This window comes from Phalacrocorax aristotelis, chromosome Z (assembly GCF_949628215.1).
Source record: "Phalacrocorax aristotelis chromosome Z, bGulAri2.1, whole genome shotgun sequence".
NCBI lineage: Eukaryota > Metazoa > Chordata > Aves > Suliformes > Phalacrocoracidae > Phalacrocorax > Phalacrocorax aristotelis.
This window is the reverse complement of record NC_134311.1, coordinates 37,909,148-37,934,401: the sequence shown is the minus strand read 5'-3', so window position 1 is coordinate 37,934,401 and position 25,254 is coordinate 37,909,148. Positions and strand designations below refer to the sequence as shown.

The 25,254-nt window shown below is 38.8% G+C and overlaps 1 protein-coding gene across 6 annotated transcripts in view; it reads left to right on the top strand.

Moving 5' to 3' along the window:
- NAA35 (N-alpha-acetyltransferase 35, NatC auxiliary subunit) overlaps positions 1-24,938 on the top strand; it is a 30,026-nt gene extending 5,088 nt beyond the window's left edge. For all 6 annotated transcript variants that reach the window (XM_075078884.1, XM_075078887.1, XM_075078889.1 and 3 more), the window contains 19 exons: positions 579-653; positions 1,876-2,043; positions 2,864-2,930; positions 3,829-3,872; positions 5,002-5,052; positions 5,897-5,980; positions 7,747-7,861; positions 8,357-8,535; positions 9,611-9,670; positions 10,826-10,932; positions 11,163-11,229; positions 12,486-12,584; positions 13,913-14,091; positions 15,900-16,036; positions 17,393-17,460; positions 17,703-17,843; positions 21,607-21,729; positions 22,849-22,929; positions 24,578-24,938. In XM_075078884.1, the coding sequence (XP_074934985.1) occupies positions 579-653; positions 1,876-2,043; positions 2,864-2,930; positions 3,829-3,872; positions 5,002-5,052; positions 5,897-5,980; positions 7,747-7,861; positions 8,357-8,535; positions 9,611-9,670; positions 10,826-10,932; positions 11,163-11,229; positions 12,486-12,584; positions 13,913-14,091; positions 15,900-16,036; positions 17,393-17,460; positions 17,703-17,843; positions 21,607-21,729; positions 22,849-22,929; positions 24,578-24,637 (1,905 nt within the window). In that variant the 3' untranslated portion in view covers positions 24,638-24,938. The remainder of the gene's footprint in view (positions 1-578; positions 654-1,875; positions 2,044-2,863; positions 2,931-3,828; positions 3,873-5,001; positions 5,053-5,896; positions 5,981-7,746; positions 7,862-8,356; positions 8,536-9,610; positions 9,671-10,825; positions 10,933-11,162; positions 11,230-12,485; positions 12,585-13,912; positions 14,092-15,899; positions 16,037-17,392; positions 17,461-17,702; positions 17,844-21,606; positions 21,730-22,848; positions 22,930-24,577) is intronic.
- The last annotated feature ends 316 nt before the right edge of the window (positions 24,939-25,254 follow it).

Genomic DNA, 25,254 nt, shown 5'->3' with positions numbered 1-25,254 from the left:
TGCACTCAGAGGAACAAGTATTCTTTTTTTTACCATGGACCTTATTTTGAATGGGCTAAGAGAATGCTGTGTAAAATAGTGGCTAAGTCATGTAGAATATATGCAGAATTGCATACATTGGGCAAATAAAATGGAAGAAGTAGCATTGCTGCCTTCTTGGTCCTGACCTTGAAGGCAGTAAAACTCTGTAAAAGTATCTGCAGTGTAAAAAGCAGTCTTCAAAGAATGGGTCCTGTGTATTATTCCTTGTTCAATCATTGTTATGATTACACACTATTTTGTGATTTAAGTCTTGACAATTAACTGGTTTTAAACTTTCATTGGCTACTCGTAAGTCAGAAATTTTATTTTAGCTTTCTGTTTGAACAACTATGTATGGTCAATGTTCAACACGATGGGAAGGCAAAGGTTTTCAGAATTTGAGGCATGTCATGAAGCTGATCAGTAAAGCTAGTGGTATACAAATATTCTGAAGTCAAAACCAAATTGTAATTAGCTTTTTGGTTCTACAAATAGTAAGTTGTATTTTGCCTATAGGCTTCCATAGTCTTTAGTTTTTTCTTTCTTTGTTTTCTAAGGATGGCACCATTAAAATAAAGGATCTTACTTCACCTGAGCTGGTAGGAATAATGGATACATGTTTTTGTTGTTTGGTAAGCATTTCCTTGCTCTTTATGTTAGATGTTTTTGTTTTCAGAATATAATCCTTTAATCCAGTTTAGAAAAAGAAAAAACAGTAGAACTCAAGAAAAAAATTGACCAAGCAGAAGATACATACGTAGTATTTTAATTTCCATTTAGATATTTGCATTGGCTGTTATATGAGGCATAACTTTGATTTTTGGATTTTTTAATTATAAGAAACCCTTATGGAAAAGAACTGGTAGCACTTTGAATATGTAAAAAGGTTTTATAATTTGTGCTTTTTAAATGTATGGTGTCTGACTGCTTGATGTATATTAGTGTTTGACTGTGTTGGAAGGTGAGTGTGCAGTCACCTACTACAGCACTCTTGCTCATTTCTGTGCAGCCAATATTGACTGATCTTACAGGGCATTTTGAAGAAAGAAAATACTTAAATACATTTAGAAGGGAAATCAGTGAGTTATCAGTTATTTGTTAATTGTGATTTTTTCCGATGTCTTAATTTCCTCAGTAAATGATACAAATTATTTTCAGATGCTGTTTGAAATGGCGTCAGTAAAACTACTTTGGTTTTTAAAATGACATTTCAAATTAGTGTGGTCCACAAAGACATGTAAAGGTCGCTGTATATTTGATATGGTGTAACATAATTCATCTTACTCTGCTCCCTTCCCCTCTCCAATACTGACTTTTTTGAGAAGGGACAGTGGTCATATCAGAAATCTGATCCTACTGTGTTTTATGTTATTTCAAGTTAGAAATAATGTTTTAAATTACTGAGGCTTTCCCTGTATGCATGAAGTAGTAGAGAGAGTGGTTAATGAGAAGAAGCTATATATTGTAGAAGAGAACATGCAGAATATTGCTGAGTTGTTTCATAGCCACTTGGAGTTTTCGTTTTGTATTTATATAGAGGAAGCTTAAAAATCTGTTCTCTTAACGTCGTGTCTAAGTAACAGAGATCAGAGATAAGCCTTCCGGAAGCGGTTTATCCAATGCCAGAATTTGATAGTGTTTAGGGTTTAGTAACAGGCTGCCTGCCACAGCCGGCAGATGGACAAAGGTTAAAGGCTGAGACACCTTCTCTTGCCTTTTTTGCTAGATGGAAGGTTGCCATGATAGGGACTTCCTTAGTGACTCACTGAAGCACAGTAAGATGGAAGAAGAATGGAGGTTAAAAAACAAGGCCTTGGCTGTCACAAGTGAAAAATTTAATTTTCTTTTCCCTAGATAACATGGTTAGAGGGACATTCCTTGGCACAGACAGTATTCACTTGCCTTTATATTCATAATCCTGACTTCATAGAAGATCCTGCTATGAAGGCTTTTGCTCTAGGGATCCTAAAAATCTGTGATATTGCCAGAGAAAAAGTTAACAAAGCAGCTGTGTTTGAGGAGGTATGTATTTCAGTATCTCCAATGGTTAAATATGTAACATCATATGTAGACTCTGTAATGTAAATCAAACAGTATGTTAGAGAAATTTATTACTGCTTGATTTGAGGATACTGTAGGAGCAGCAGTTCATCCTCCTAAAAGTATTAGACTTGAACTCTTTAAAATGCTGTTTTCTTCAGTGGAAGTGTTGCATGCTCTTTTCTGTATTTTGTTTGAGCATTGGAGTTACATAAATATTTTACTCAAACAGCAATGCAAGGCTTGTGTCTAACCATCTTAAATCAGTTTTACTTGTGGTTTTCTTCCTGTTTAATTTTTTTTTGTATTATAGATAACCATTATTGTCTTTTGTCTGAAATGTCCATCTAGCAATATAATGAGTCTGGTTTTCTGTGCTCAGAGCAGTTTTTGTTTCCTCTGAGCTTGGACACGTCAGTTCTTACTGACTATATCTAAAATTGATTAAATAGTGCTTTACATCTGTAGTTCTGGTAACATTGTGATAGGGTGGCACATGATGAAAATTATGAAGGGCCTACTGGTAGTAAGGATTTATGTGGAAAATAATTACCCCAAGGTGGATTTGTGCTGGAAAGTTCACCCAAACCATGGGTCTATTCAGTTGTTCAGAATAAAACCGGACTTTAATATTTGGTGTAGTTAAACAAAAATGCCCCAAACCAAAAACCCAACAAAACACAACAAGAAAACAAGCAAAGCCCAAAACAAACAAAAAGAAAACCCCAAACCCAAATTTGAAAATATAACTACTGTTGTTTATATTTCACTACATATTGTTTCTTTGATTTTTATTTTTTAGGAAGATTTTCAGTCAATGACTTACGGATTTAAAATGGCCAACAGTGTGACAGATCTTAGAGTTACAGGTACAGTTTGTGCTTTCTTTGTTTCTTGTAGCTGTACGCTTCTACGGGAGAACTTATCTTGGGCCGCATATCTCCGGGACACAGGGCTCTACCAACCCTGGGGACAGTGATGCACGGACATCAATATGATGGATACAAAATGTCCGTTTATTTAGCTGCGTCACACGCTTATATAGCTCTTGAGCTTCCTGTTCCTGCCACTCCTATGGGGAGGAGTCTATCTTTCCGTCACATCCCGTGATCTTCCAGTCACCGATCCCTGTCTATTCCCCTACAGTTTCTGTCCATCAGTCTCTCTCTCTTTTGAGCATGTTGGTGATTGTCAGCCAAACCTAATGAATTGGTAGGAATCTCAGACATTGTTTTATTAATATTGTGAAAACCAGTGGCTTGGTAAAAAGAGAGGTCAAATTGGTCTTGCTTGAAGAAAAGGTTCAGCTGTTTTTTGTTAAATGGTTGAGAAACAGGAGACATGCTTTTAGGTGTGCTAGCCAAGTGGCTAGGCATGAGATTATCCAGGTCTGAGATAGACATAAACCACTGGAAGGTGCGCTGCTTGAATTCTGCCCTCTGCCTTGCAGTTTGTTGTGATATAAATAGATTGCTTTTGAGGAAAAAGCAATCTAGTAGTTCTAAAGCTGTGAATATGTATGTTAGGTACATATATAAGTATGTACGTTAGCCTTTTGATGTGCTATTTTTGATACATACATGAGCATTCATTGATTTGAGAAAAATCTGTAAACACTTCATCTTTGGATTAGTCAGTCTGTACTCTGATTTATCTGTTGTTGCAAGACATCCCCACCATCCCTCACAATATTGGTTTTTGTCTAATCTTTAGCTAATTGGTATGTAAAGCACTTCAAAACTTTATTTCCCCACAAAACTTTTCCAGGTATGCTAAAAGACGTAGAAGATGACATGCAAAGACGAGTGAAGGTATTTTTGTCGCGGTTGACTTGTCAATTATCCTGCAAGTGTACTTCACATAGGTTTGGGGGAGGGAGTCGGATTATGAAGGATGCGGCGGGTTTATGTAATTAAATGGTAGGGGGTGTTTTTGTTTGTTTTTCTTTCAAGAACTTCCATAATGGTTTGTGTGAGACTCTTGTGGTTCAGCCCCAGTCAGCAACTGAACACATCCCACCCTGTGGGATGGGGGAGAGACTCGTAAGAGTAGAAGCAAGAAAACTGTGGGTTGAGATAAGAACAGTTTAATTATTAATGAAGCCTGGAAAAAAAGGAAAAAAACCCCACAAGCAATGGAACCGCTCACCACCTGCTGAGGGACGCTTCTGGTCCCTGAGCTGTGATCACTGCCTGTCCCCAGACAGCTCCCCATAGTTAATATACTGGGCATGATGTCAGATGATATGGAATATCCCTTTGGCCAGCTTGGATCCACACTCTTAGCTGTGTCCCCTCCCCTCCCAGCTTCTTGTGCACCCAGCAGAGCATGGGAGGCTAAAAAAACCCTTGACTAGTATAAGCACTACCTAACACACTGATGTTTTAGTTGTTGCTATCAACATTGTTTTCATACTAAGTCCAAAGCACAGCACTACGCCAGCTGCAGTGAGGAAAATTAACTCTGTCCCAGCTAAAACCATGTCAGAGATGGTGGTAGTTTGTTTTCTAGCTAAAGATGGTGAAGTCTTCAGGCTTTTCTAAACTCTTTAATAGTTTCTTCACTAGTAATAGGTGGAATCGTGATATAGAAAATAACTCTGGGCTGGGACACAGAAAGTATGTATTTAAGTTCTTGCTCTTAACACATAGATACTGTGTGATGTTAAAGAAGATGCTTGAACTTCTTTACCACAGTTTATAATGTAAAATGTTCATACAATTTCCTTGCCTGTTTGCAGGGTGGACTGAGGTAGGTCTCATTAGTATAGGAGAGTCTTGGATAATTGAAGTACCCAGATTATATTTTAAGAGGTTTTGAACTTGAGAACTCATTTTTAGGGTTATAGCAGGCGGATAACGTGGAGAGGGCAAAGGGATTTTATTGGTAGCTTCCCTTTGCAATTTTTAATGAGTTATTTGAAATTCCTTTACCTTCTAGAGCACTCGAAGTCGACAAGGAGAAGAGAGAGATCCAGAAGTTGAACTTGAAGTAATGAATTGTTTACTTGTGGGTGGGGGGTGGAATTTCATGGATTAATACAGCATTACTTTAATTAGTAGTTTTCAGCTTGTGAGAAATGTGTGTTGCAAATGTTGCTGCTACTGTCATATCTGAGCTTCTCTAAACATGGCCCCGAGCAAACCTCAGGCTGATGGGTAGGCTTTTATGCTGTGAAGGGCTAGAGCTCTGGATCGATCCCAGTGGCAGAATAGCGATCCTGCTGCAGTGCTGCCATTTATGCACCTACCTCTCAAGAAAAAGCTATTAGCAAAGTAGGTGGTTGTATCTATCCTGTATCTTCTTCCCTCAATTCCTTCCCAGCAGCTTTTACTGCTGCTGGCAGCCTCACTGTCAAGAGAGAAAGTGGATAGAGTAGATGAAAGCAGTGTTATCTTCTTCCAGAAAAAGTGGTAATTGATGTAGTTGATGTTGTTGATTTAGAAGGATGTGGGTTTCTTTTCCCCGTAATGTTTTCTTCAGAAATCACTTTTAACACAGATATTCAGCAAAAATGAGGAAAATTAGTTTAATAATTTGTGGTTCTTCACTTAAGCTGAGATTTGAATAGCATTTGCATAGGAGATTGCTATACAGTGAGTGGTTGTGCTTTACCCAAAGTATCTTAGTATTTTTTGTGTTAGTGCTTTTCTGACAGCAGTAGAGATTTCTGCATATTTTATAACTTTTTTCAGAATCATACTAGATACCATAGTGTTAAGACTGGAGAGCAGATGTCAGTAAATCTATAAAAATTTTTTTAATAACTTCCAGGATTTCATGTGTATTGCTTAGTATTGCAGTATTTTTTTATTACAGCATTTTTTTATTACAGCATCAACAGTGTTTAGCTGTGTTCAGCAGAGTCAAGTTTACCCGGGTACTACTGACTGTTCTAATAGCATTTACCAAGAAAGAGGTAGGTTCATTTCATGTTTTCATCTTTGCATTGTGATCCTGTGAAATACCAATGTTTTTCATTCTCTAAGGTCAAGCAATTCTTCTGTAGATTCTGCAGATTTGAATTGATGGTTGCTGCAGGTGAGGGGTTGGAAAAGGCCTTACAGTGGCAACCATTCAGTTTTTGTTCATTTTTAAAGAAAACAGAAGGAATGCTAGTAGCTGACATTATTATGGCTTGGCAGAGAGACAGAATATTCATTCTAGAACACTTAAAGAAAAATATGGGTTTTGGATTACTCTTTCCACACACATGAACAAAACTCTTCTTTATCAAGTTCAGTCCCCTTCTGTGGAGTTACCTGACATTGGGCAGTGTTTTGTCCATCTGTAGAGAACTGTTAGCTTTTCTTTCCATGTGGTATTGAATCTGTATCTAGACTTCTTTGGTCTGAAAAGATTCATGTAACAGCTTTCCATGCAATTTACCAGCTTTTTTGAATATAAGATTTCTGAACTGTTTATGGGGGAAGGAACTGCATGTTTTAGGGTGAAGGGGTAGAATCAAGTGTCACAAAGACAAAGCTTTTAGTTTGAAGTGCTTTTTCTTTATACAAGGATAAATATCTGTCTATTGCTTATTGTTATTTCCACTTTCATAAATAATCAAGTTTCTTGCTTAAGTGGCATGGAGTCTCATATATTTTGCTGTTGGAGCAGTTTAAAAGACCTTTATTAAATTGGAAGTCAGTTGGAACTATCATCAATAGACATCACTGTTGAGGAAAACGTGCCTGAGTGGTTGAGTACAATTGCATTCTGAGTATAGCTGTTCCTTGTACCAGAAATCAAGCTGTGACATAGAAGTGATCTACAGTGATGTACAACCAAAATCTGTCTGTTAACTGCTGTGAGTTAATGATCTGTGTAAAATCAGATGATCTTAGTGTTGCTAAAGTCTGATTACTTAAAGTATAAGTTACATCAACTACAATTTGAATTAGATCTGCTTAGGAGTGTATTTTAGTAAATCTGTGGATGCAATAATATGTGAACGTGTATTATGCAGAGCTACTGATCTTGTTCAGCTTCTATTAGCTCTTCAGAGGGTTTTCAACTTTTTTTTTTCCTGAAAGTCGTCAAGTTTCAATTTGACTTGATATTTCAAATATTTGAAGTTCCATCAGGGACTGTTAGTCCAGTATTTTTAAAACAAGATTTTAGATTTTACAGAGAGCTATTCTAAATGGTACCTAGCTTGCTAACAGATTTGGATTCGTAGGACATCAGAAAATTCAGCAAGTCAGCAGATCATGGATCAAGATTTCTAATGGATATCTGGTACCTTCAAATGTTATATAGTGATTTCAGTTCAATTGATAGGTTGTGTTCTGTCTATATTATCAAAAATTCTGCATTTTCTAATCACAGATTTTTTTTTCCTCTTTGCAGTTTGGAATTGTGCCTCATTTGGCAGAAAAGTTTTGTAGAGGGTTTCTGGCCTTCCTCCCCCGGTTCTGCAAAATCAAAAGTAGAAGACTTGCATGTAGTTGTAATTATTGTTAAGGCTTATCTTACACTGCAAAAAATATAGTATTAGATGTATGTATAGAAATGTAAAATATTAAGAACACTTTATTGCACAAAAATCTGTTGGGGTTTTTTTAGAACTGGTTGTGTACAAACATTAGAATCCTAATATCATTCTTTCTCCTGATAGTAGCATTAGTTCTATAGTCAAAATATGTTGGTTCATAATGTGAATAACTGTTACCTGCCTTTCAGACGAGTGCAGTTGCAGAAGCCCAGAAACTAATGACTCAGGCAGCTGACTTGCTTTCTGCCATCCACAATTCATTGCATCATGGTATCCAGGCACAGAATGATACCACTAAAGGAGGTATGTATCAAATTTTACCATTTTTTTCCCCTTTCTTAAATATGCTGTCTTAATATTTGTGTATTTTTAAAAATCACTATTTTGAACTAATAGTACTCATTTATAGAAACTGTTAGAGATTTGCATTGTTTGATCTTAATTTTATTTCATTTAATGATGGTTGTCCTGAAAGCAATACTGTCACTTCAAAGCCAAAGATACTGTGGACTTTTGATCAAGTGCATTACATTCTTGAATCAATGTATAAGCCATTTTAAAATAGGGAACACCACCTCACTGTCTGTACAGGTATATGCTGAGGTGTTGAGTGTTGGGTTTTTAAAATAGTAATCGTCTCAGTTGGGTAGTTAGTGTCTCTGGAAGTTAACTGTCAGTTAAACAGTTCATTTTGGGTAATTTAAAGTTTGAAGTGCGTTCTGAAAACACAGCTTATATGCAGCTTCTCCCTCTCTCCTTCCCTCCCAATATCTCTCTCTTTTTCCCTCCCTTCATTAGATCATCCTATTATGATGGGCTTTGAGCCCCTTGTTAATCAGCGATTGCTGCCGCCAACTTTCCCTCGATATGCAAAAATAATTAAAAGGGAAGAAATGGTCAATTATTTTTCCAAACTAATAGACCGAATAAAAACTGTATGTGAAGTAGTCAACTTAACTAATTTGCACTGTATACTGGTAAGCATGAATCTTTTTTTATTTATAGCCAAACATAAGATCTTAACATAACTTGCACAAAAGCATTCCATATATACATGGTATTGCTCTTTGGAAAAAAAAAAACTGAGCTGTCTATTTAAATCTTCCGGTGTTTCCCATTGTTGTGTACAATTTCAAGACTTGCTGTCTTTTCTGATACTTTTTTGTTGTTGTTGGCAAAGATTTTTCTCTCAAAGCTCCTATTTTTCCCACAGTCTGTTAAATAATTATGCATGTTAGTGGCAGAGCACAAGGAAGTTAATTTCCTTGTAACTCTTTCTTTGGTTGAAGAGCTGCCTCTGCAGTTGCAGAACATAATTCCTTGCTGATTTTTCCACATGCAGTAAGCAGGTTTCTGTGTATGTGCCTCTAACGCAAGAGAGCACTTAATACATGTTTGTTTAAACATGTAATTCCCTGATTAGATGTAAAGTTAAGCATCTGCTTCTGGTCTTTCCTGAATAAGTGATGTTACTCTCAGTAACTGCCTACGTTTGTTAGAAGACACTTAATGCTTGAAATACTTTTTATTGTGCACATGTTCACTGACTGAGAAAAGAGCCACAGTTAAATCAGTTCGATGATTGAGCAAAACTCTTTCATATTCCTAGTTACTGTTAAATTAATTAAAGCAGTGTTTGCATGAAGCATCTGGTACCAGTTAGTTTTATTACATACCTGGTTCGGTTGTATTGTGTTCTAAACAGTTTCACAGTATCTTTTTCCTACACTATGATCCTTCTGATTGTTGCATCTGAAGAGGAAAATTCAGAAACCTTTTTATTCTCTTAAGTAATTGCAGAAGAAAATAGATTTTAGCTTCATAATATTTTCTGTTTTGTTCAAATTATTCTTGATTACTTTCTTAGAAGATTGTGTAAGTGATGCTATGTGTATGTCTGAGGGTGTATATGAAATATAGGTGTATTTACACAATTGTATATACATGTGTTTATATAAAATACAAATGCATGTGCGTGCTTAAAAATGTGTGTTTATATGTAAATATTGGCATATTAACCTAAATTGTCTTTTCTTCCCAAACGTATATTAGGATTTTTTCTGTGAGTTTAGTGAGCAATCACCATGTGTTCTTTCAAGATCCCTGTTACAGGTAATAGTGTCTTTGAATAAAATACTTCTGCATTTATTACAAATAGGGATTCATCTGCTTGTTTAAAATTTTAAATTATTTGCATATCACCTAATATGCAAGTGGTAAAAAATTTTCTGGAGATACTTAAGTATTAGGTGTATGGAGGCTTATATTCTGATCTAATTTTTTAAAACGTTTTTACATACTGTCTAGATGATGTTAGTGCATGCTAATTCCAACACAAAGTGTTAACTTTTTCTCTGCCTTAAAGCTGGGCCTGTACAAGCATTTTTATGCTGTTCTCTGTATGCTGTCTCAGTCTGGGGCTGGTGTTTGTATTCATCCTCCCTCTTTGGACTGAATTTCATGTACAGACTCTATTGCTACAACAGTAAAACTGACAGCTAGGGCAGAACAGGCTACTACTTTTCCTCTCACTGCTTCGCTTACCTTGAAAGTATATTATATATTCCTTAATTCAGAGTAAAATATACTTCCTTATAGGAGATTTTGATTTGAATAGGGTGTCCCTGGTTGTGAGAATTTCTTTCCATTTGATCCCAATTAAACCACATATAGAGCCAATGGAATATAATTATGGCACATAAAACACTTTCGTTGTATGCATGTGTGTCTTCTGACTTTGCACTATGTGTGTTTGTGCAATCCCTGTGGGTGCCTGACAGCGGAGGTTTTTTCCAACTGCTAAACACCATTTTAAAAAAGGGACACAGCACTCATGGAGGAAAGCGGAATGAGCATCAGACAGGACCAGTGAAAGCAGTAGCATCTACAGGGGTAGAAGAAAGTCTGCATTAGTCTGAAGATTTACCTTTATGTTGTTTCCCTGGAGGCATATAACTTATTTTATGTTAATGTTCAGAAATACCTGTCTATTAATTATCTTTAAAGTCCAAGAAATAAAAATCATTTTGCATGCATTGTCTTATGCAAGTAACAGAGCTGTATGTTGTGGGACTATGACAGAAGTGACAGATTTCAACATGCCTCTGTGAGTCTGTAACCTTGTACGTAGCTAAACCATTTTAATTCTTAAAGCAATCATAAAGTTTCTTATACAGTATAGGTACTGTACGAGCTTTCTATTAATCATTTCTAAAGCATTGCTTTTTACCTTAAAACATGTTTCTAAAAACACATTTTCACTTTCAGACAACTTTTCTGGTAGATAACAAGAAGGTGTTTGGCACTCACCTCATGCAAGACATGGTAAAAGATGCTTTAAGGTCTTTTGTCAGTCCTCCAGTACTTTCTCCAAAGTAAGTGGATCTTGAGTTACTTGCATATGTTTACAAGTCTGATGAAAAAATACTACTGCTTACAAAAGCAAGGACAGATATACAAAAACATACACATTTTGTACTTATTAGTGCTTATGTATGAAGGATTCAGTTGCTCTTCCTGCACTCATGTTTCTTTTTCAGTTTTGTGCTACATAGACTGGTGACATTTATAAAAATATGTATGTATGTGGATAATTTCCTTTTAGGTGTTGTCTTTATAATAATCACCAGGCGAAGGACTACATTGATTCCTTTGTGACACATTGCGTTCGGGTAAGCATCCATTCCAGTTACAGCATGTGTATGTGTATATGAGCACTTTCAAGATATGCTTTCATTTGAAAATAAGACCAGTTTTTCTTAGACACCTGACATGCAGAAGTTGGCCATCTTAAAATGGTAACGCTTTTTAAACAGCCAGTGTAATTATTGCTGTTTATTTCCTGTAGTATGCTTCCAGATTTTTCACTGACATTTTACTCTGTTAGAAATCTTCACCTACTGACTCTTTACAGGGTAGTTTCTTGTCACAAAATAAATGCATAGCACTAGTAAAAAAATTATTTTTACATTCTCTATAGTTTAATAATAAAAAAAATTGTTTTAAAAGAATCAGTTATTGAATGCAGCACAGTGAAAATCTAAGAAGATCATAAAGTCACTTAGCTTGGAAAAGACCTCGAAGATCATCAAGTCCAACCATTAACCTAATGCTACCAAGTCCACCACTAAACCATGTCCCTAACGGCCCCATCTACACTTCTTTTAAATATCTCCAGGGATGGTGGCTCAACCAGTTCTCTGGGCAGCCAGTTCCAATATGCTTGCCAACCCTTTCAGTGAAGAAATTTTTCCTAATATCCAGTCTAAACCTCCTGTGACACAACTAGAGGCTGTTTCCTCTTGCCCTATTGCTAGTTACTTGGGAGCAGAGACCGATACCCACCTCACTACAACCACCTTTCAGGTCTCTGCTCAGTCTCCTCTTCTCTAGACTAAACAACCCCAGTTCCCTCAACCTCTTCTCATAAGACCTGCTCTCCAGACCCTTCCCCAGCTTCATTGCCCTTCTCTGGACATGCTCCAGCACCTCAATGTCCTTCTTGTAGTGAGGGGCCCAAAACTGAACACAATATTCGATGTGCGGCCTCACCAGTGCCTAGTACAGGGGCACGATCACTTCCCTACTCCTGCTGGCCACACTATTCCTGATACAAGCCAGGATGCTGTTGGCCTTCTTGGCTACCTGAGCACATGGCATAAGGAATCTCTGTCTTACCCCAACCATTCTGTTCTGATCAGATTCCTGAAGGATGTTCACTCAATCTCATGTTGACTTGTGTACAGAGAAATGGGCTCTTGCATTACTGCAGAGAGCTTGCTTGCCTGCTGGCTTGCACTTTGTAGGGACCCTTAAGGAACCCACGTCCTCATATAGATGTATAAAACAGGTGCCTAAATAGACATCATAGTACTCCTGTAGTTTCAAAGTGTGTTGAAAATTTGAACCTATGCTTTGTTTCTTTCAGCCATTTTGTAGTCTGATTCAAATCCATGGACACAATAGAGCTCGTCAGAGAGATAAACTGGGTCACATTCTTGAGGAATTTGCCACCCTCCAGGATGAGGTAATGTCCAAGGCAGCAGGCCAGCAAACTTTTCTTTCCAGGTACATTTCTACCAGACTGGGAGCATGTGGTATTAGATTCTAGACGGATGAAGCAACTCCTCTGTCCTAAAATCTCTAGGACGAGGATTCCTAAAATATAGCCCGGGAAATCTGTGGTATGCATCCAAAGACTTTTTTAGATCTGTTGAACAAAAAGATACTGCATTTGTTTAACGATTAACTTCACCCAATAGGTAGACTTCAGGGAAGCCTGCAATGATATCTGTGATTTAATGGTAATTCCACCACTTATACTCTCTGTCCTGCTTGTAACTGTCAGTCTGCAAGATGTAACTACAGAGAGGTGGATGAGCTATGTTTACAAGATACTTTTGAAAATTCAGTCTTACAGCTATGTAAGATGTAAGTTGCAAAATTTTGTAACAGTTTTAAAAAACACATGTAAAAAAAAAAAAAAAACTCTTAAATATGTGCCGCAACAGGCTTTAAACATTTCTGAAGAATGGGGAGTGAAAGATGACAGGGAGAGGTAAATTTTCACTTGATGAAAATGTATTTCTTTGGCAGTGAGATGCATGAAATGATAACATATTTTCCAAGATACACTTATTAAGGAGAACAATTCAGGAACTTGGAGTTGAGGGCAGATTTTTTCAATTCCAGCTCCTTTCAAGATGGTTTGGTTGAGAGTTTGTTGCAGTACTACAGCTAAGACACACTGTTTTGTCACTTTGACAGGTTATATGGATTGATTTGTTCAGGACTACTGATAATATTCCAATTGTGGGAGACTGTCTTTCCATACAATTACTTTTTAAGACTGAATTGGTCTTATCAATATTTCAGTTTCTCTGGTGGGCCACAGTGTGTTGCTTGCATGTTGAGTGTATAAATTTAGCTTTTCAGTGCAGCTAGGTTTTTTTTTTTTAAAAAAAAGAGTAATTACTGCCAATATAGCAAAATGAATACCAGCTTGTAATGGGTTTTGAGTTTCAGTGCTTACATGACTGCTAACAATCTGTAAAATACTTCTTAAAATTTTAAATTGCAAAAACCCTATTGTTATTACTGTATTATTGTATAGATTTTTTTTCTATACAGCAGAATTTACTTGTGTGAATAACTTTCCAGTTTTCTGACAGTTCTAGACTATAGAGATGGCAGTATCCGTAAAAACGCATTTCTGTCTTTTAATCTGGAGCATGGCTTTACTGACCCAATCTGTATTCAGATTTTGTTAAGATTTTATTTCTGGCAGAACTTGGACACTGTTTCAGTCAAATATTCTTCCTCCCCTGTCTGTTACTTTGCTCTCTTTTTCAACAGGCAGAGAAAGTAGATGCAGCTCTTCATAGTATGTTACTGAAGCAGGAACCACAAAGGCAACATTTGGCTTGCTTGGGCACCTGGGTCCTATATCATAACCTTCGTATTATGATACAGTATCTTCTGAGTGGCTTTGAGTTGGAACTTTACAGTATGCATGAATATTACTACATATATTGGTAAGAGGATGGTTTATTGACAGCTGCTGGAGGAGGGATGCTCCCACAGAACTTTAATTGCACATGTTTGAAGGAGGGATTTCACCTATGATTTTTTTAATCTCAAGCTTGCTCAACACAGTATTTAGTTTAGATATTCCTAAAATCTCAAGTGGAGGAAAAATAAATCTCTTGGTGTCTTCTCTAGACTTAAATAGTGTATTTTTTTATTAGTAATTCTCTCCCTCTAGTTAGCTTTTGGAAACAGTGTCTTCTAATGACAATGAATGAAAAAATGTTGATTTTTGGCAAACGAGAATGCAGGAGGAAGGCAATTTCCTTTATTCATTTCTGTCTTTATAATACCAAGATCAATAGTCTTATTGATCTCTAGTATTTTTAAAAAGATCTCCAGAGTTTCAAGTTATGACTGTAATTTGAAAGTTGGCTAGGTAAAAATAACATCTTATTCTGTGAGCATATTTGAAGAGACATCTGCCTTTAGTGAAAATAATTGCGCTATATGGAGTCAAAATACTTTTTATTTTTCCACTTCCGTTCACATCAAATTATTTTTCATAGTTGATGGCTAGGTCCAAAAGAGAAATTATTTTGAGGGTTAATTTTTTGATTCAACATTAACAATTTGATGTTGAACTTACCTATGTTGAAGTGCTTCTGTACTTCTGTACTTTTGTTGGGGTTTGGGATTTTTTGGGGTGGGGGGTTTGTTTGTGTTGTTTTTTTTCCTCTGTGAAGCTAACAATAAATTCATATTAGGAAGGCTGTAAGCCTTCTTTCTGAGAGATTAGACTTGTTTAAGTGACTTGAACTTCAGTGCATCTGATTATGTTTCTGTGCTGTTTCATGAGTGGGTTAAGCCATTAAGTGAGAAAATTAATACTCCGGATAGTTACGGGAAGATGGCAATATTCTTCAAGTAATACCTCAATAAGTAATAGCAAGTTTTCTGTAAGAGAGTATTCTTTACCAGCCCATATTTCCCCCACCATTTTAATAAAATCATTCTTAAAGCAGTTGACATGACAGTTCCAATTATCTCCTTACTCGAAGTGAAGAACAAAAAAGAGAGGAAATTTCTGGGGGAAAATGTGCAAGTGAAACTCATAATTATTGCTCAGTAATTTTTCTTCTGAATTATGGCTTCTTGTGAAGTGTACTTTCTTCTTCATGTGCTCCAGATCTGTAATTTCTAGTCTTTTTTCCTTATTCCTTTTGATTTTAAGTCAGTCTAGATATTTATTGGACCCACTTCTGCTTACTAAGAAATCACTCTAAAAGATTTATCTTAAAACTTAAAGAAGTACACGTGAATGTCTTGTTCCTGTAGGCTTGGCCCTTTTATTTAATAATTCATAGCTTTGTAATGCTTGAAAGAAATCAGCAGTAACCTTGTTCGTCAAAACAGTAATTCCTAACAAAAGTAGAAAAGGTATTAACATAGTATCCTTTTTTTTTAAAAAACCGCTTCATTTGCAGGGGAAAGGAAGAATTAGAGAAAAATTTGATCTTACATGGGTTTTGAAATAATAAGCAGCTTAGACTTCACTTAGTAAACATATAAGAAGCTTGCATACCTTGGGCTGTCTATGGTTGAATCTGTACAGAGTCTTTTTTAAAAAGAATCCAGAACAGGACACAGACTAATTTGTTGATTTCAGCCAGCAAAACAAAGTTTTAACTGCCCTAGAAGCTGTGCTTTGCTATCAGTTCTTTGAGTGAATGACTTGACATTCAATGAGGATGTGTGCATTATGAATACGTTTTGCACTGTAGTATGTAACAGCTACACACCGTTTTCACTGTAGGTATCTATCCGAGTTCCTCTATGCCTGGTTGATGTCAACACTGAGCCGCGCTGACAGCTCTCAGATGGCAGAGGAGAGAATAATGGAGGAACAACAGAAAGGCCGTAGTAGTAAGAAAACAAAGAAAAAGAAGAAAGGTATCTAGGTGTAGAGTGTAACTCAGACTTCTTTTTCCCCTTCATGCAGCCGTGTAGAATTAAAATTCAAAATTTAGAGTCAACACTGATGTGGGTAGGAAAAATGTCCTGAAGCTTATGAAGGCTGAATGTAAAAATTTTAACTAAAAAAGTCAGTTGCTTTGTAAGAATTTCCCATTTATCTTATTTACTGACTCTATATAGGTCTTTCAGTAAAAACCCAAACTCATTTATATTCACAGCATCACCAACTGTGTTGTGTTGGACCCGTAAGATGTAATTAACAGGTCCAGAGCAATTATCTTTGAAAAATACCACCTTTCTACAGTTTCTAATTCCTGCACTTTTTGTGACTGTAGCTAGATTAAAAGACTAAACTTTCAGTGCATTTCTGTAATTTCTCTTTGGCTTTAGAAGGTGTTTGAGCATGTTCCTTAATTCTACAGTGGTGGGTTGCCCCATTTCAATTCAGTGGTAGTACTATAGTGCAAAAGCCCGCTTTCTCCGGTGTATAACCGTGAGAGAAAATTTCCCTCCCTATATCACAGCAGTCAGGCTCTGGTCAGAGCTGTAATCCTGCTACGAAAAAGCCATCCAAACCCAGTGCCTAAATAGCGCTTGATATAGATTTGCCATGCCTAAGTGGCTGTTAACTCCAACATACCACAATCTTATCATTAACATTGCAAATAAATACCACGCAGTGGCTCACTTTTGTTCTTTGCTATTGTTTCTTTTTTGTGTGTTTATCCTTGTGGTCTTTTCAAGGGAAACAAGCAATTAGATATGAACAGCTTGAGGTCATATCAACTAAATTCCCTTGTCTCTGTAAATTCAGAAAATTACTACTGTATTTTATACTTTTTAAAAAAGGTGCTAAATATGGTGCAGTTTGGCACAAGTTAAACACAGGAAGCTAAAGGGGAGCTTAAAGGAATATTATCAGGATAAAAATCTTTCTTAGTAGGATAAAAATGCTTTAACCTTTTAAAGTTTAAAATATATCCATGAACTAAGCAAATAGGCCTCTCAGCTGTAAGCTTTAAATTCTAGACTATTGTTTAGTGTTGTATAGTGACATGCTAATACCATTGACTGTTTGGACCAGCTTATTTCAGTGAAGACAGTATGGTGTTCATGTGACCGTTAGGTTTGTCTGGAGATATTTTGTGTAATCAGGAGCCGGTGAGCAGAAATGTGTGTCCATGTGTCTTATGCTTCAGTTTTCTTTCATTATTTAAAAATATAATTAAGATAATTATATCTTTCTGAAAAACTGAAAGAACTGTTTTGATGTGGGATTAATATGTGTACTTATGTTGAATAAAGAAAAATATTTTTATGTGAAATTTGCAGTTCGCCCTCTCAGCAGAGAGATCACCATGAGTCAAGCATACCAAAATATGTGCGCTGGGATGTACAAGGTAATTTATTTGTGCTTGTGGAGCAGTGGCTTTAATTATTTTGTAATGGGAATCAAGCATATAATGCATGCTTTTTTGTTTGTTTTTAGCAAGACTGGAAATTAAGGTTAGGTTTATAATGTGATATGGTAAATTCTCTACTATTCTTCTGTCCTTCCAGTTATAGCTGAATCATTACTTGCTCACAGCAGAATATGACATAAAGACAACACTTTTCACTATATTTATCCTTTCCTTTTTAGACAATGATTGCATTCGACATGGATGGTAAAGTGAGAAAACCTAAGTTTGAACTCGATAGTGAACAAGTTCGATACGAGCACAGGTTTGCTCCGTTCAACAGTGTTATCACACCACCCCCAGTGCACTACTTGCAGTTTAAAGTGAGTAATCTTAAAGCATGGTACCATTCAGGTGTTTATAAAAGTAATTTGCTCACCTGCTTTAGGTGTTGTCATTGTGAAAAGAGCCTTTAATATCTCAAAGTTCATATTGAAGGATAAGTAAAAATGGCAAGGAGTTCTAGTTTTACTTCTATGCAAGGAAAATATTGCTTTGAATTTTTACTAAGATTAGACTCTTGGACACTTAAAAATTGGTCTGGTGTGGCAGTCTGAGATGGTTATGTTTGACTTAAAATCTTTTGAAAGTCTCTTGACAGGCTTTCTGGCTGTGGCTTGTATAGCAGCATGCATTTACTACTGCAGCAAGCAAACAGGAAAACGAAAAAAAGTAATATTGAGTGTAAAATCACAGAAGCATTGGTTCGAAGAGCGCAGTGGAGGCTTGTCTTAGAATCATAGAATCATTACGGTTGGAAAAGACCTCTAGCATTACCAAGTCCAACCATCAACCCAGCACTACCATGTCTCCTAAACCATGCCCTAAACTGCCACATCTACACCTTTCTGAACACCTCCAGGGATGGTGGCTCAACCACCTCTCTGGGCAGCCTGTTCCAATGCCTGACCACTCCTTCAGTGAAGAAATTTTTCCTAATATCCAATCTAAACCCCCCCAATGCAGCTTGAAGCCATTTCCTCTCTTTCTATCCCTAGTAACTTGGGAGAAGAGACCAACACCCACCTGACCACAACCTCCTTTCAGGTAGTTGCAGTGAGCGATAAGGCCTCCTCTTCTCCAGACTAAACAACCCCAGTTCCCTCAGCTGTCCCTTTTAAGACCTGCTCTTCAGACCCTTCACCAGCTTCATTGTCCTTCTCTGGAAACACTCCATCACCTCAATTTCCTTCTTGTACTGAGGGGCCCAAAACTGAACACAATATTCGAGGTGTGGCCTCACCAGTATTGAGTACAGGGGCACAATCACTTCCCTACTCCTGCTAGCTACACTATTCCTGATACAAGCCAGGATGCTCTTGGCCTTCTTGGCCACCCTGGCATGCTGCTGGCTCCTGTTCTGCCAGCTGTCAACCAACACCCCCAGGTCCTTTTCACCAGGCAGCTTTCCAGCCACTCTTCCCCAAGCCTGTAGCATTGCATGGGGTTGTTGTGCCCCAAGTGCAGGACCTGGCACTTGGCCTTGTTGAATCTCATACAATTGGCTCTGGCCAAACAATCCAGCCTATCTAGGTCCCTCTGTAAGGCCTTCCTGCCCTCCAGCAGATCAACACTCCCACCCAACTTGGTGTCATCTACAAACTTACTGAGGGCGCACTCAATCCCCTCATCCAGATCATTGGTAAAGATACTAAACAAGACTGGCCGCAAAACTGAGCCCTGGGGAACACCCCTTGTGACCAGCTGCCGACTGCTTTTATCTCCGTTCACCACAACTCTCTGGGCTTGGCCATCCAGCCAGGTTTTTGCCCAGAGAAGAGTACACCTGCCCAAGCCATGAGCTGCCAGCTTCTCTAGGAGGATGCTGTGGGAGACAGTGTCAAAGGCTTTGCTAAAGTTGGGGTAGACAACATGCACAGCCTTTCCCTCATCCACTAGGCAGGTCACGTGGTCATAGAAGGAGATGAGGTTGGTCAGGCAGGACCTGCCTTTCATGAAGCCATGCTGGCTGGGCCTGATCCCCTGGTTGTCCTGCACTTACCTAGTGAGCTCACTCAAAATGTGTCACTCTATAATCTTCCCCAGTACTGAGGTCAGGCTGACAGGCCTGTAGTTCCCCAGATCCTCCTTCCACCCCTTCCTGTAGATGGGTGTCACATTGGCAAGCTTCCAGTCATCTGGGACCTCACCTGTTAACCAGGACTGCTGATAAATGATGGAGAGTGGCCTGGTGAGCTCTTCTGCCAGCTCCCTCAGTACTCTTGGGTGGATCCCATCTGGCCCCATAGACTGGTGAGTGTCCAGGTGGCTCAGCAGGTCTTCCTGCTTTCTCCTGGATTATGGGGGGTTTATTCCACTCCCCATCCCTACCTTCCAGCTCATGAGGCTGAATACCCTGGGGAAAACTGGTCTGATGGTTAAAGACTGAGGCAAAGAAGGCATTTAGTACCTCAGCCTTTTCCTCATCCTCGGTGGCGATGTTTCCCTCCATGTCCAATAGAGGATGGAGTTTCTCTGTGGTTCTCTTTTTGTTGTTAATGTATTTGTAAAAACATTTTTTGTTATCCCTTACAACAGTGGCCAGATTGAGTTCTATCTGGGCTTTTGCTCGTCTAATTTTCTCTCTGCAAGACCTAACAAGGTCTCTGTACTCTTCTTGAGTTGCCTGCCCCTTCCTCCAAGAACTGTGTATTCTCTTTTATTCCTGAGTGCCAGCAAAAGCTCTCTGTTCAGCCAGGCCCATCGTCTTTGCTGCCGGTTGCTCTTGCAGCACTTGGGGACAGCCTGCCCCTGCGCCTGCAAGACTTCCTCCCTGACGTCTTGAGTCTTGTCCTGTCTCCTCCCTGAAGTAGCGTTACAGATCACATTGGCTGTTTCTTTGTCTACCCAGGTCTGCAATAATCAAAGGATGGAGGTTTTGCAACCTCTTTGATTAACATGGCCCTGTTAGTTTTTCTGGTCCATTTAGTCTTTGGATAACCTGATTGAGAGTTATGCTATTCACCTTTTTTCTTAATGTGCAGTCTGAATTACCCAAGCCACAGTTTGTGGCCTTTCCTCCCAGGTTATAGTGTCTGCCGTTAACAAGGAGTGTTTGTCTTATCACAACTTTAACTCCCTTTCAAGTAGTTGTAGGCTGCTATTAAGATTACCCATTGACATCTTCCTTGTCTAACTGAAAGTCCAGGTCCATTGACCTCTCCTTGTGGGTTGTGTGCTCTAGGCCTCCAGCCACCTGCCCGTATCAGCATCTTTCTTGAACTGAGTAGGTCCAACACCAGATGCAGTACTTCAGATGTTACAGCACAAACATTGAGTATGGGGTGATAACCTCCCTTGATCTGTTGCTTGTATAGTCCCATATGAGGCTTATCTGATTTGTATTAAGAGCACCTTGTTGGCTTGTATTCAGCTTGGTGATCACAGAAACCCTGCTACTCACCCACCTGGTTATTGGCTTCTATTGATTTGTGGGGTTGTTCTGCCTCAGGTGCAGAAATTTGGATGTTTCTTTTTGAACTTAGACTACTGGTGGCCAGACTAAGTTTGTAAAGGTTTGTCTGAACTGAAACTGTGCTATTTTGTATGCCAGTCACTCTCCCTAATTTGGTGTTACAGTCATGGTGGAAATTCAGATTATCATGGCTTCCTCCTTGTCACTTCTTTTTAATCCCTAATCTGGGGGAAAAACAGTTGAAAGTATCAAAATCATTAAAAAATATATAAAATGAAGTTTGGAACAGTTTCAGTATCTCACTTGCTGTAAAGTTGATTTGAGTAAACAATGTAATATACTTTTTTTTCCCCTCCTATTTTTTTTCCTCTAATTTCATACCCTGCTGCGTGGCACTGTTAAAGCAAATGCATGACAAGTTGTTCAGGAGAGGGATTGTTTTATAAAGAGCATGAGGAGTTCATTGCATTTGGTGGCACTAAAATCATCGCTAAGCAGCCTATTGCTGCTTGGTATTTGTGATTTTTAAATAAATGTTTTCATCTTCAGTATTTATTCTTAAAAACTTAGGTTAAATAACTTCTTTCTTGAATATATAGTAATATATTTTCATTTAAGGTGATAAAAATACAATTTTTTAGCAACTGATTTTATTTTCTGTAACATACTAGGAAATGTCTGATCTAAATAAGTACAGCCCACCTCCTCAGTCATCAGATCTCTACATGGCAGCTAGCAAACACTTCCAGCAAGCAAAAATGATTCTTGAGAATATTCCTAATCCAGACTATGAGGTAAGACTGAAATACTGGGAAAGGGAGTATTTCCTTGTAATAGAGTAAGTGTGTGTTTTCAGCTGGGTCTGCTTGAGATTGAAAGCGTACTTTGTCAAAATGCTGAGCAAAGCGAGTGCTTTGATTAAGGAGTGGAAAGAGGAGGGTGGTGTCATCTTGCATGGCATGTCTCAATACATTAGAGGATGTAACTGGGGTTGTGCTCACTGTTACAAAACCTCTCCCTGCTGAGTATCATAGAGGCTAGGTAGCAACTTAGTTCATTCTTGCACATTGCCTTCTGGCCCTGTTCTAGAAGCATGTCAGTTTTAACAAGAAGGTGACACATGCCTGCCTCGCTCACCTGGAACCTGGTAATTCACATGTACTCCTGAGAGGTGGGAAAAATAGGTTTAAATGTCATCAGGCTGAAAAGAGGATTGAGCCTGGCACTTGTTTCCTGGAGCAGTTTTCTCAGCACTGGGCTGTAAACACGGGTAGGAATGTCTCCCTCTTTGTCCATAGTCTTAAAAACTTAAGTGCCTGTGACTGTATTGTGGAGAAAGGAGGATGCTTATTCTGTCACATCTGAATGGGTTAAGAACAGTTATGGGATTAGGTCCTCCTGAGAATTCAGGAATCCCTGCCTCTTTTTGAATCCTGGTGGCTCACACATGAGCCATCTGATAAGGCTAACAGCGTAGGTAGAGGTAGTTTCAGTGTGCTTAGAGCACTCCATGCAAAAAGCCACCAGTTTGGTACTTGACTTTCCACTTCTCGTCATGTTCAGATCGCGGGGGGCAGGGCGGGGGTAGAAGCCTAGAGTCTGTCTAAACCTTTATGTGGATGAGTGCCTCAGAACTTGCCATAGTTTAACAATTTTTGAACATGGGCATGGAGAGTAGTAGTTTCTATGGTCTGTTGAATTAAAAATGTGACTCCTAAAATAAATACCCCCTTCATTAAATTTCATTAATTTAGCTGCTATACTTCAAATCCAGAACCCCCTGATCTCTGTTAAACTGCAACTGTAAGATGACTGCTGTATTGTTAGAGTATGTGAGCATTTGGGTATTATCTTTGAAATAATTTTGAGGCCATATGCTTTCACTTGAGAACTTCTTGCTGTTTTCTGTTTAGGTCAATCGAATCTTAAAAGTTGCTAAACCCAATATTGTGGTCATGAAGCTGCTGGCAGGAGGCCACAAAAAAGACTCTAAGGTAAGAAAATGCCAGTTGAATGGAATGTGAAATGTAGTATTACACGCAATACTACTGCAGGTGTCTTACAGCTGAATGAGTAGATTCAGGGCATGGTTACCCTAATTCCTAAAAGACCTGGAAAAGTAACTTTACCCATTTTTCCATGGAGATAGTTTGTTGTAGTTGTTTAAATATGGAAAACTCTAATTTCCAAAAGTTTTAGAAAAAAAATTGGGAAGTGCACGTGGGACATGTACAAATATGGGTATTCTTCCAGAGCGGGAAGAAGTAAATGGTAGCAGGAAATAGGATCATGATCAGTGGTGCAGAGTCTGGCTGGAGGCCTGTAACTAGTGGTGCCCCCAGGGGTCTGTGCTGGGTCCAGTCCTGTTCAATATAGTCATCAGTGACCTGGTCGGAGGGATAGAGTGTAACCTCAGCAAGTTTGCTGATGATACAAAACTGGGAGGAGTGACTGATACACCAGAAGGCTGTGCTGCCATCCAGCGAGACCTGGACAGGCCGGAGAGTTGGGCTGAGGGGAACCTTGTGAAATTCAGCAAGAGCAAGTGTAAGGTCCTGCACCTGGGGAGGAACAACCCCATGCACCAGTACAGCTTGGGGGTTGACCTGCTGGAAATCTGCTCTGCCCAGAAGGACCCGGGAGTGCTGGTGGGCGGCAGGTTTACCACAATCTAGCACTGTGCCCTTGTGGCCAAGAAGGCCAACAATATTCTGGGGTGCATTAAAAGGAGTGTGGCCAGCAGGTCGAGGGAGGTTATCCTCCCCATCTGCTCTGCCTTGGTGAGGCCACATCTGGAGTACTGCATCCAGTTCTGGGCTCCCCAGTTCAAGAAAGACAGGGAACCACTGGACACAGTCCAGCAGAGAGCTAGCAAGATGATCAGGGCACTGGAGCATCTCCCTTATGAGGAAAGGCTGAGAGACTTGCGTTTGTTCAGCCTGGAGAAGAGAAGACTGAGGGGGGATCTCATCAATGCTTATAAATATCTGAAGGGTGGGTGTCAAGAGGAAGGGGCCAGGCTCTTTTCAGTGGTGCCCAATGGTAGGGCAAGGGGCAATGGGCTCAAGCTGGACACAGGAAGTTCCACCTGAGTATGAGGAAAATCTTCTTTCCTGTGAGGGTGCCAGAGCAGTAGGACAGGCTGCCCAGGGAGCTTGTGGAGTCTCCTTCCCTGGAGACATTCAAAACCCACCTGGTTGCATTCCTGTGCCCCCTGCTCTGGGTGTGCCTGCTCAAGCAGGGGGGTTGGATAAGATGATCTCTAGAGGTCCCTTCCAACCTCTACCATTCTGTGATTCCATATCAGCAGTTTATGTGAACTCAATATGAATGAGTGCTGGCTGTCAGAGTTAGCAGGTGCCACCTGGGTCAGCAGGAGGCAGGGGCCTTCAGACTTCCTGCAGAAGGCTAGGCATGGGAAAACAAAGGAGCACACTGAAGGGGCACACCAGTGCTCTACAGCTTCATGCCCGTTACTACTGGAGGATGATTGGCATATCCAGAACTATTAATTGAAATAGGGTGGGGTTTTTTTTTTTTTCAATCTTTTGCTGTATAAAAGTTTTATCTGGAGGGTATCCCTATTTTGAGTATTAAATTCAGTAGTACTGCTGTCTAATGTTTGGCATCTTTTCTTTCTAGGTTCCTCCAGAATTTGACTTCTCTCCTCATAAATATTTTCCAGTTGTAAAGCTTGTTTGAAAGACGAGATTATTGTTAGGATACTGGAAGCATCATCCTGTATCAGACGCCAGCTGTAGGATGGAATATCTAGTGCTGTAGCCAGACTGAGAGGGATCTCCAGGATAAAAGTACTGTTATGTGGAATACTTATAGTTTGTCTTCTTTATGTGATCTGAATGACAACTGCTGTTTTAAAATGGTTTGTATAAATTTGTTTCATGGGTGAAGATGACTTTAATCTGCATTGTTGAAGAATTTTAATCTGCATTGTTGAAGAATGTTGTACCTTAATTGATTTTATTACAGATTTAATCAAAAATCATTGTTGTGAATGACCTCTGACAGAAAATGGTGGTTTGGGGATTTAGTAATGCTTGGAACTGAACAAAAATAATGCAGTAGAGGCTCATTTCTGGTATGCACAACTGAGCTACTGAAATTCTGCTTTGAACAAAGCCAGTTGGAGAGATAGTGAGTTTCCATATTTTTGCCTAAATTGCATCAAACTTGCTCACTTTGGAAGTAGAAAGACAGTTCTTTTCTTGCCAAGTCCTGCAAGCTAGAACAATCTTTACAGAAATTAAGAGCAGATGAAAAGTATTCATTTAGCTTGTACTGCACTGAATTCGGTAATT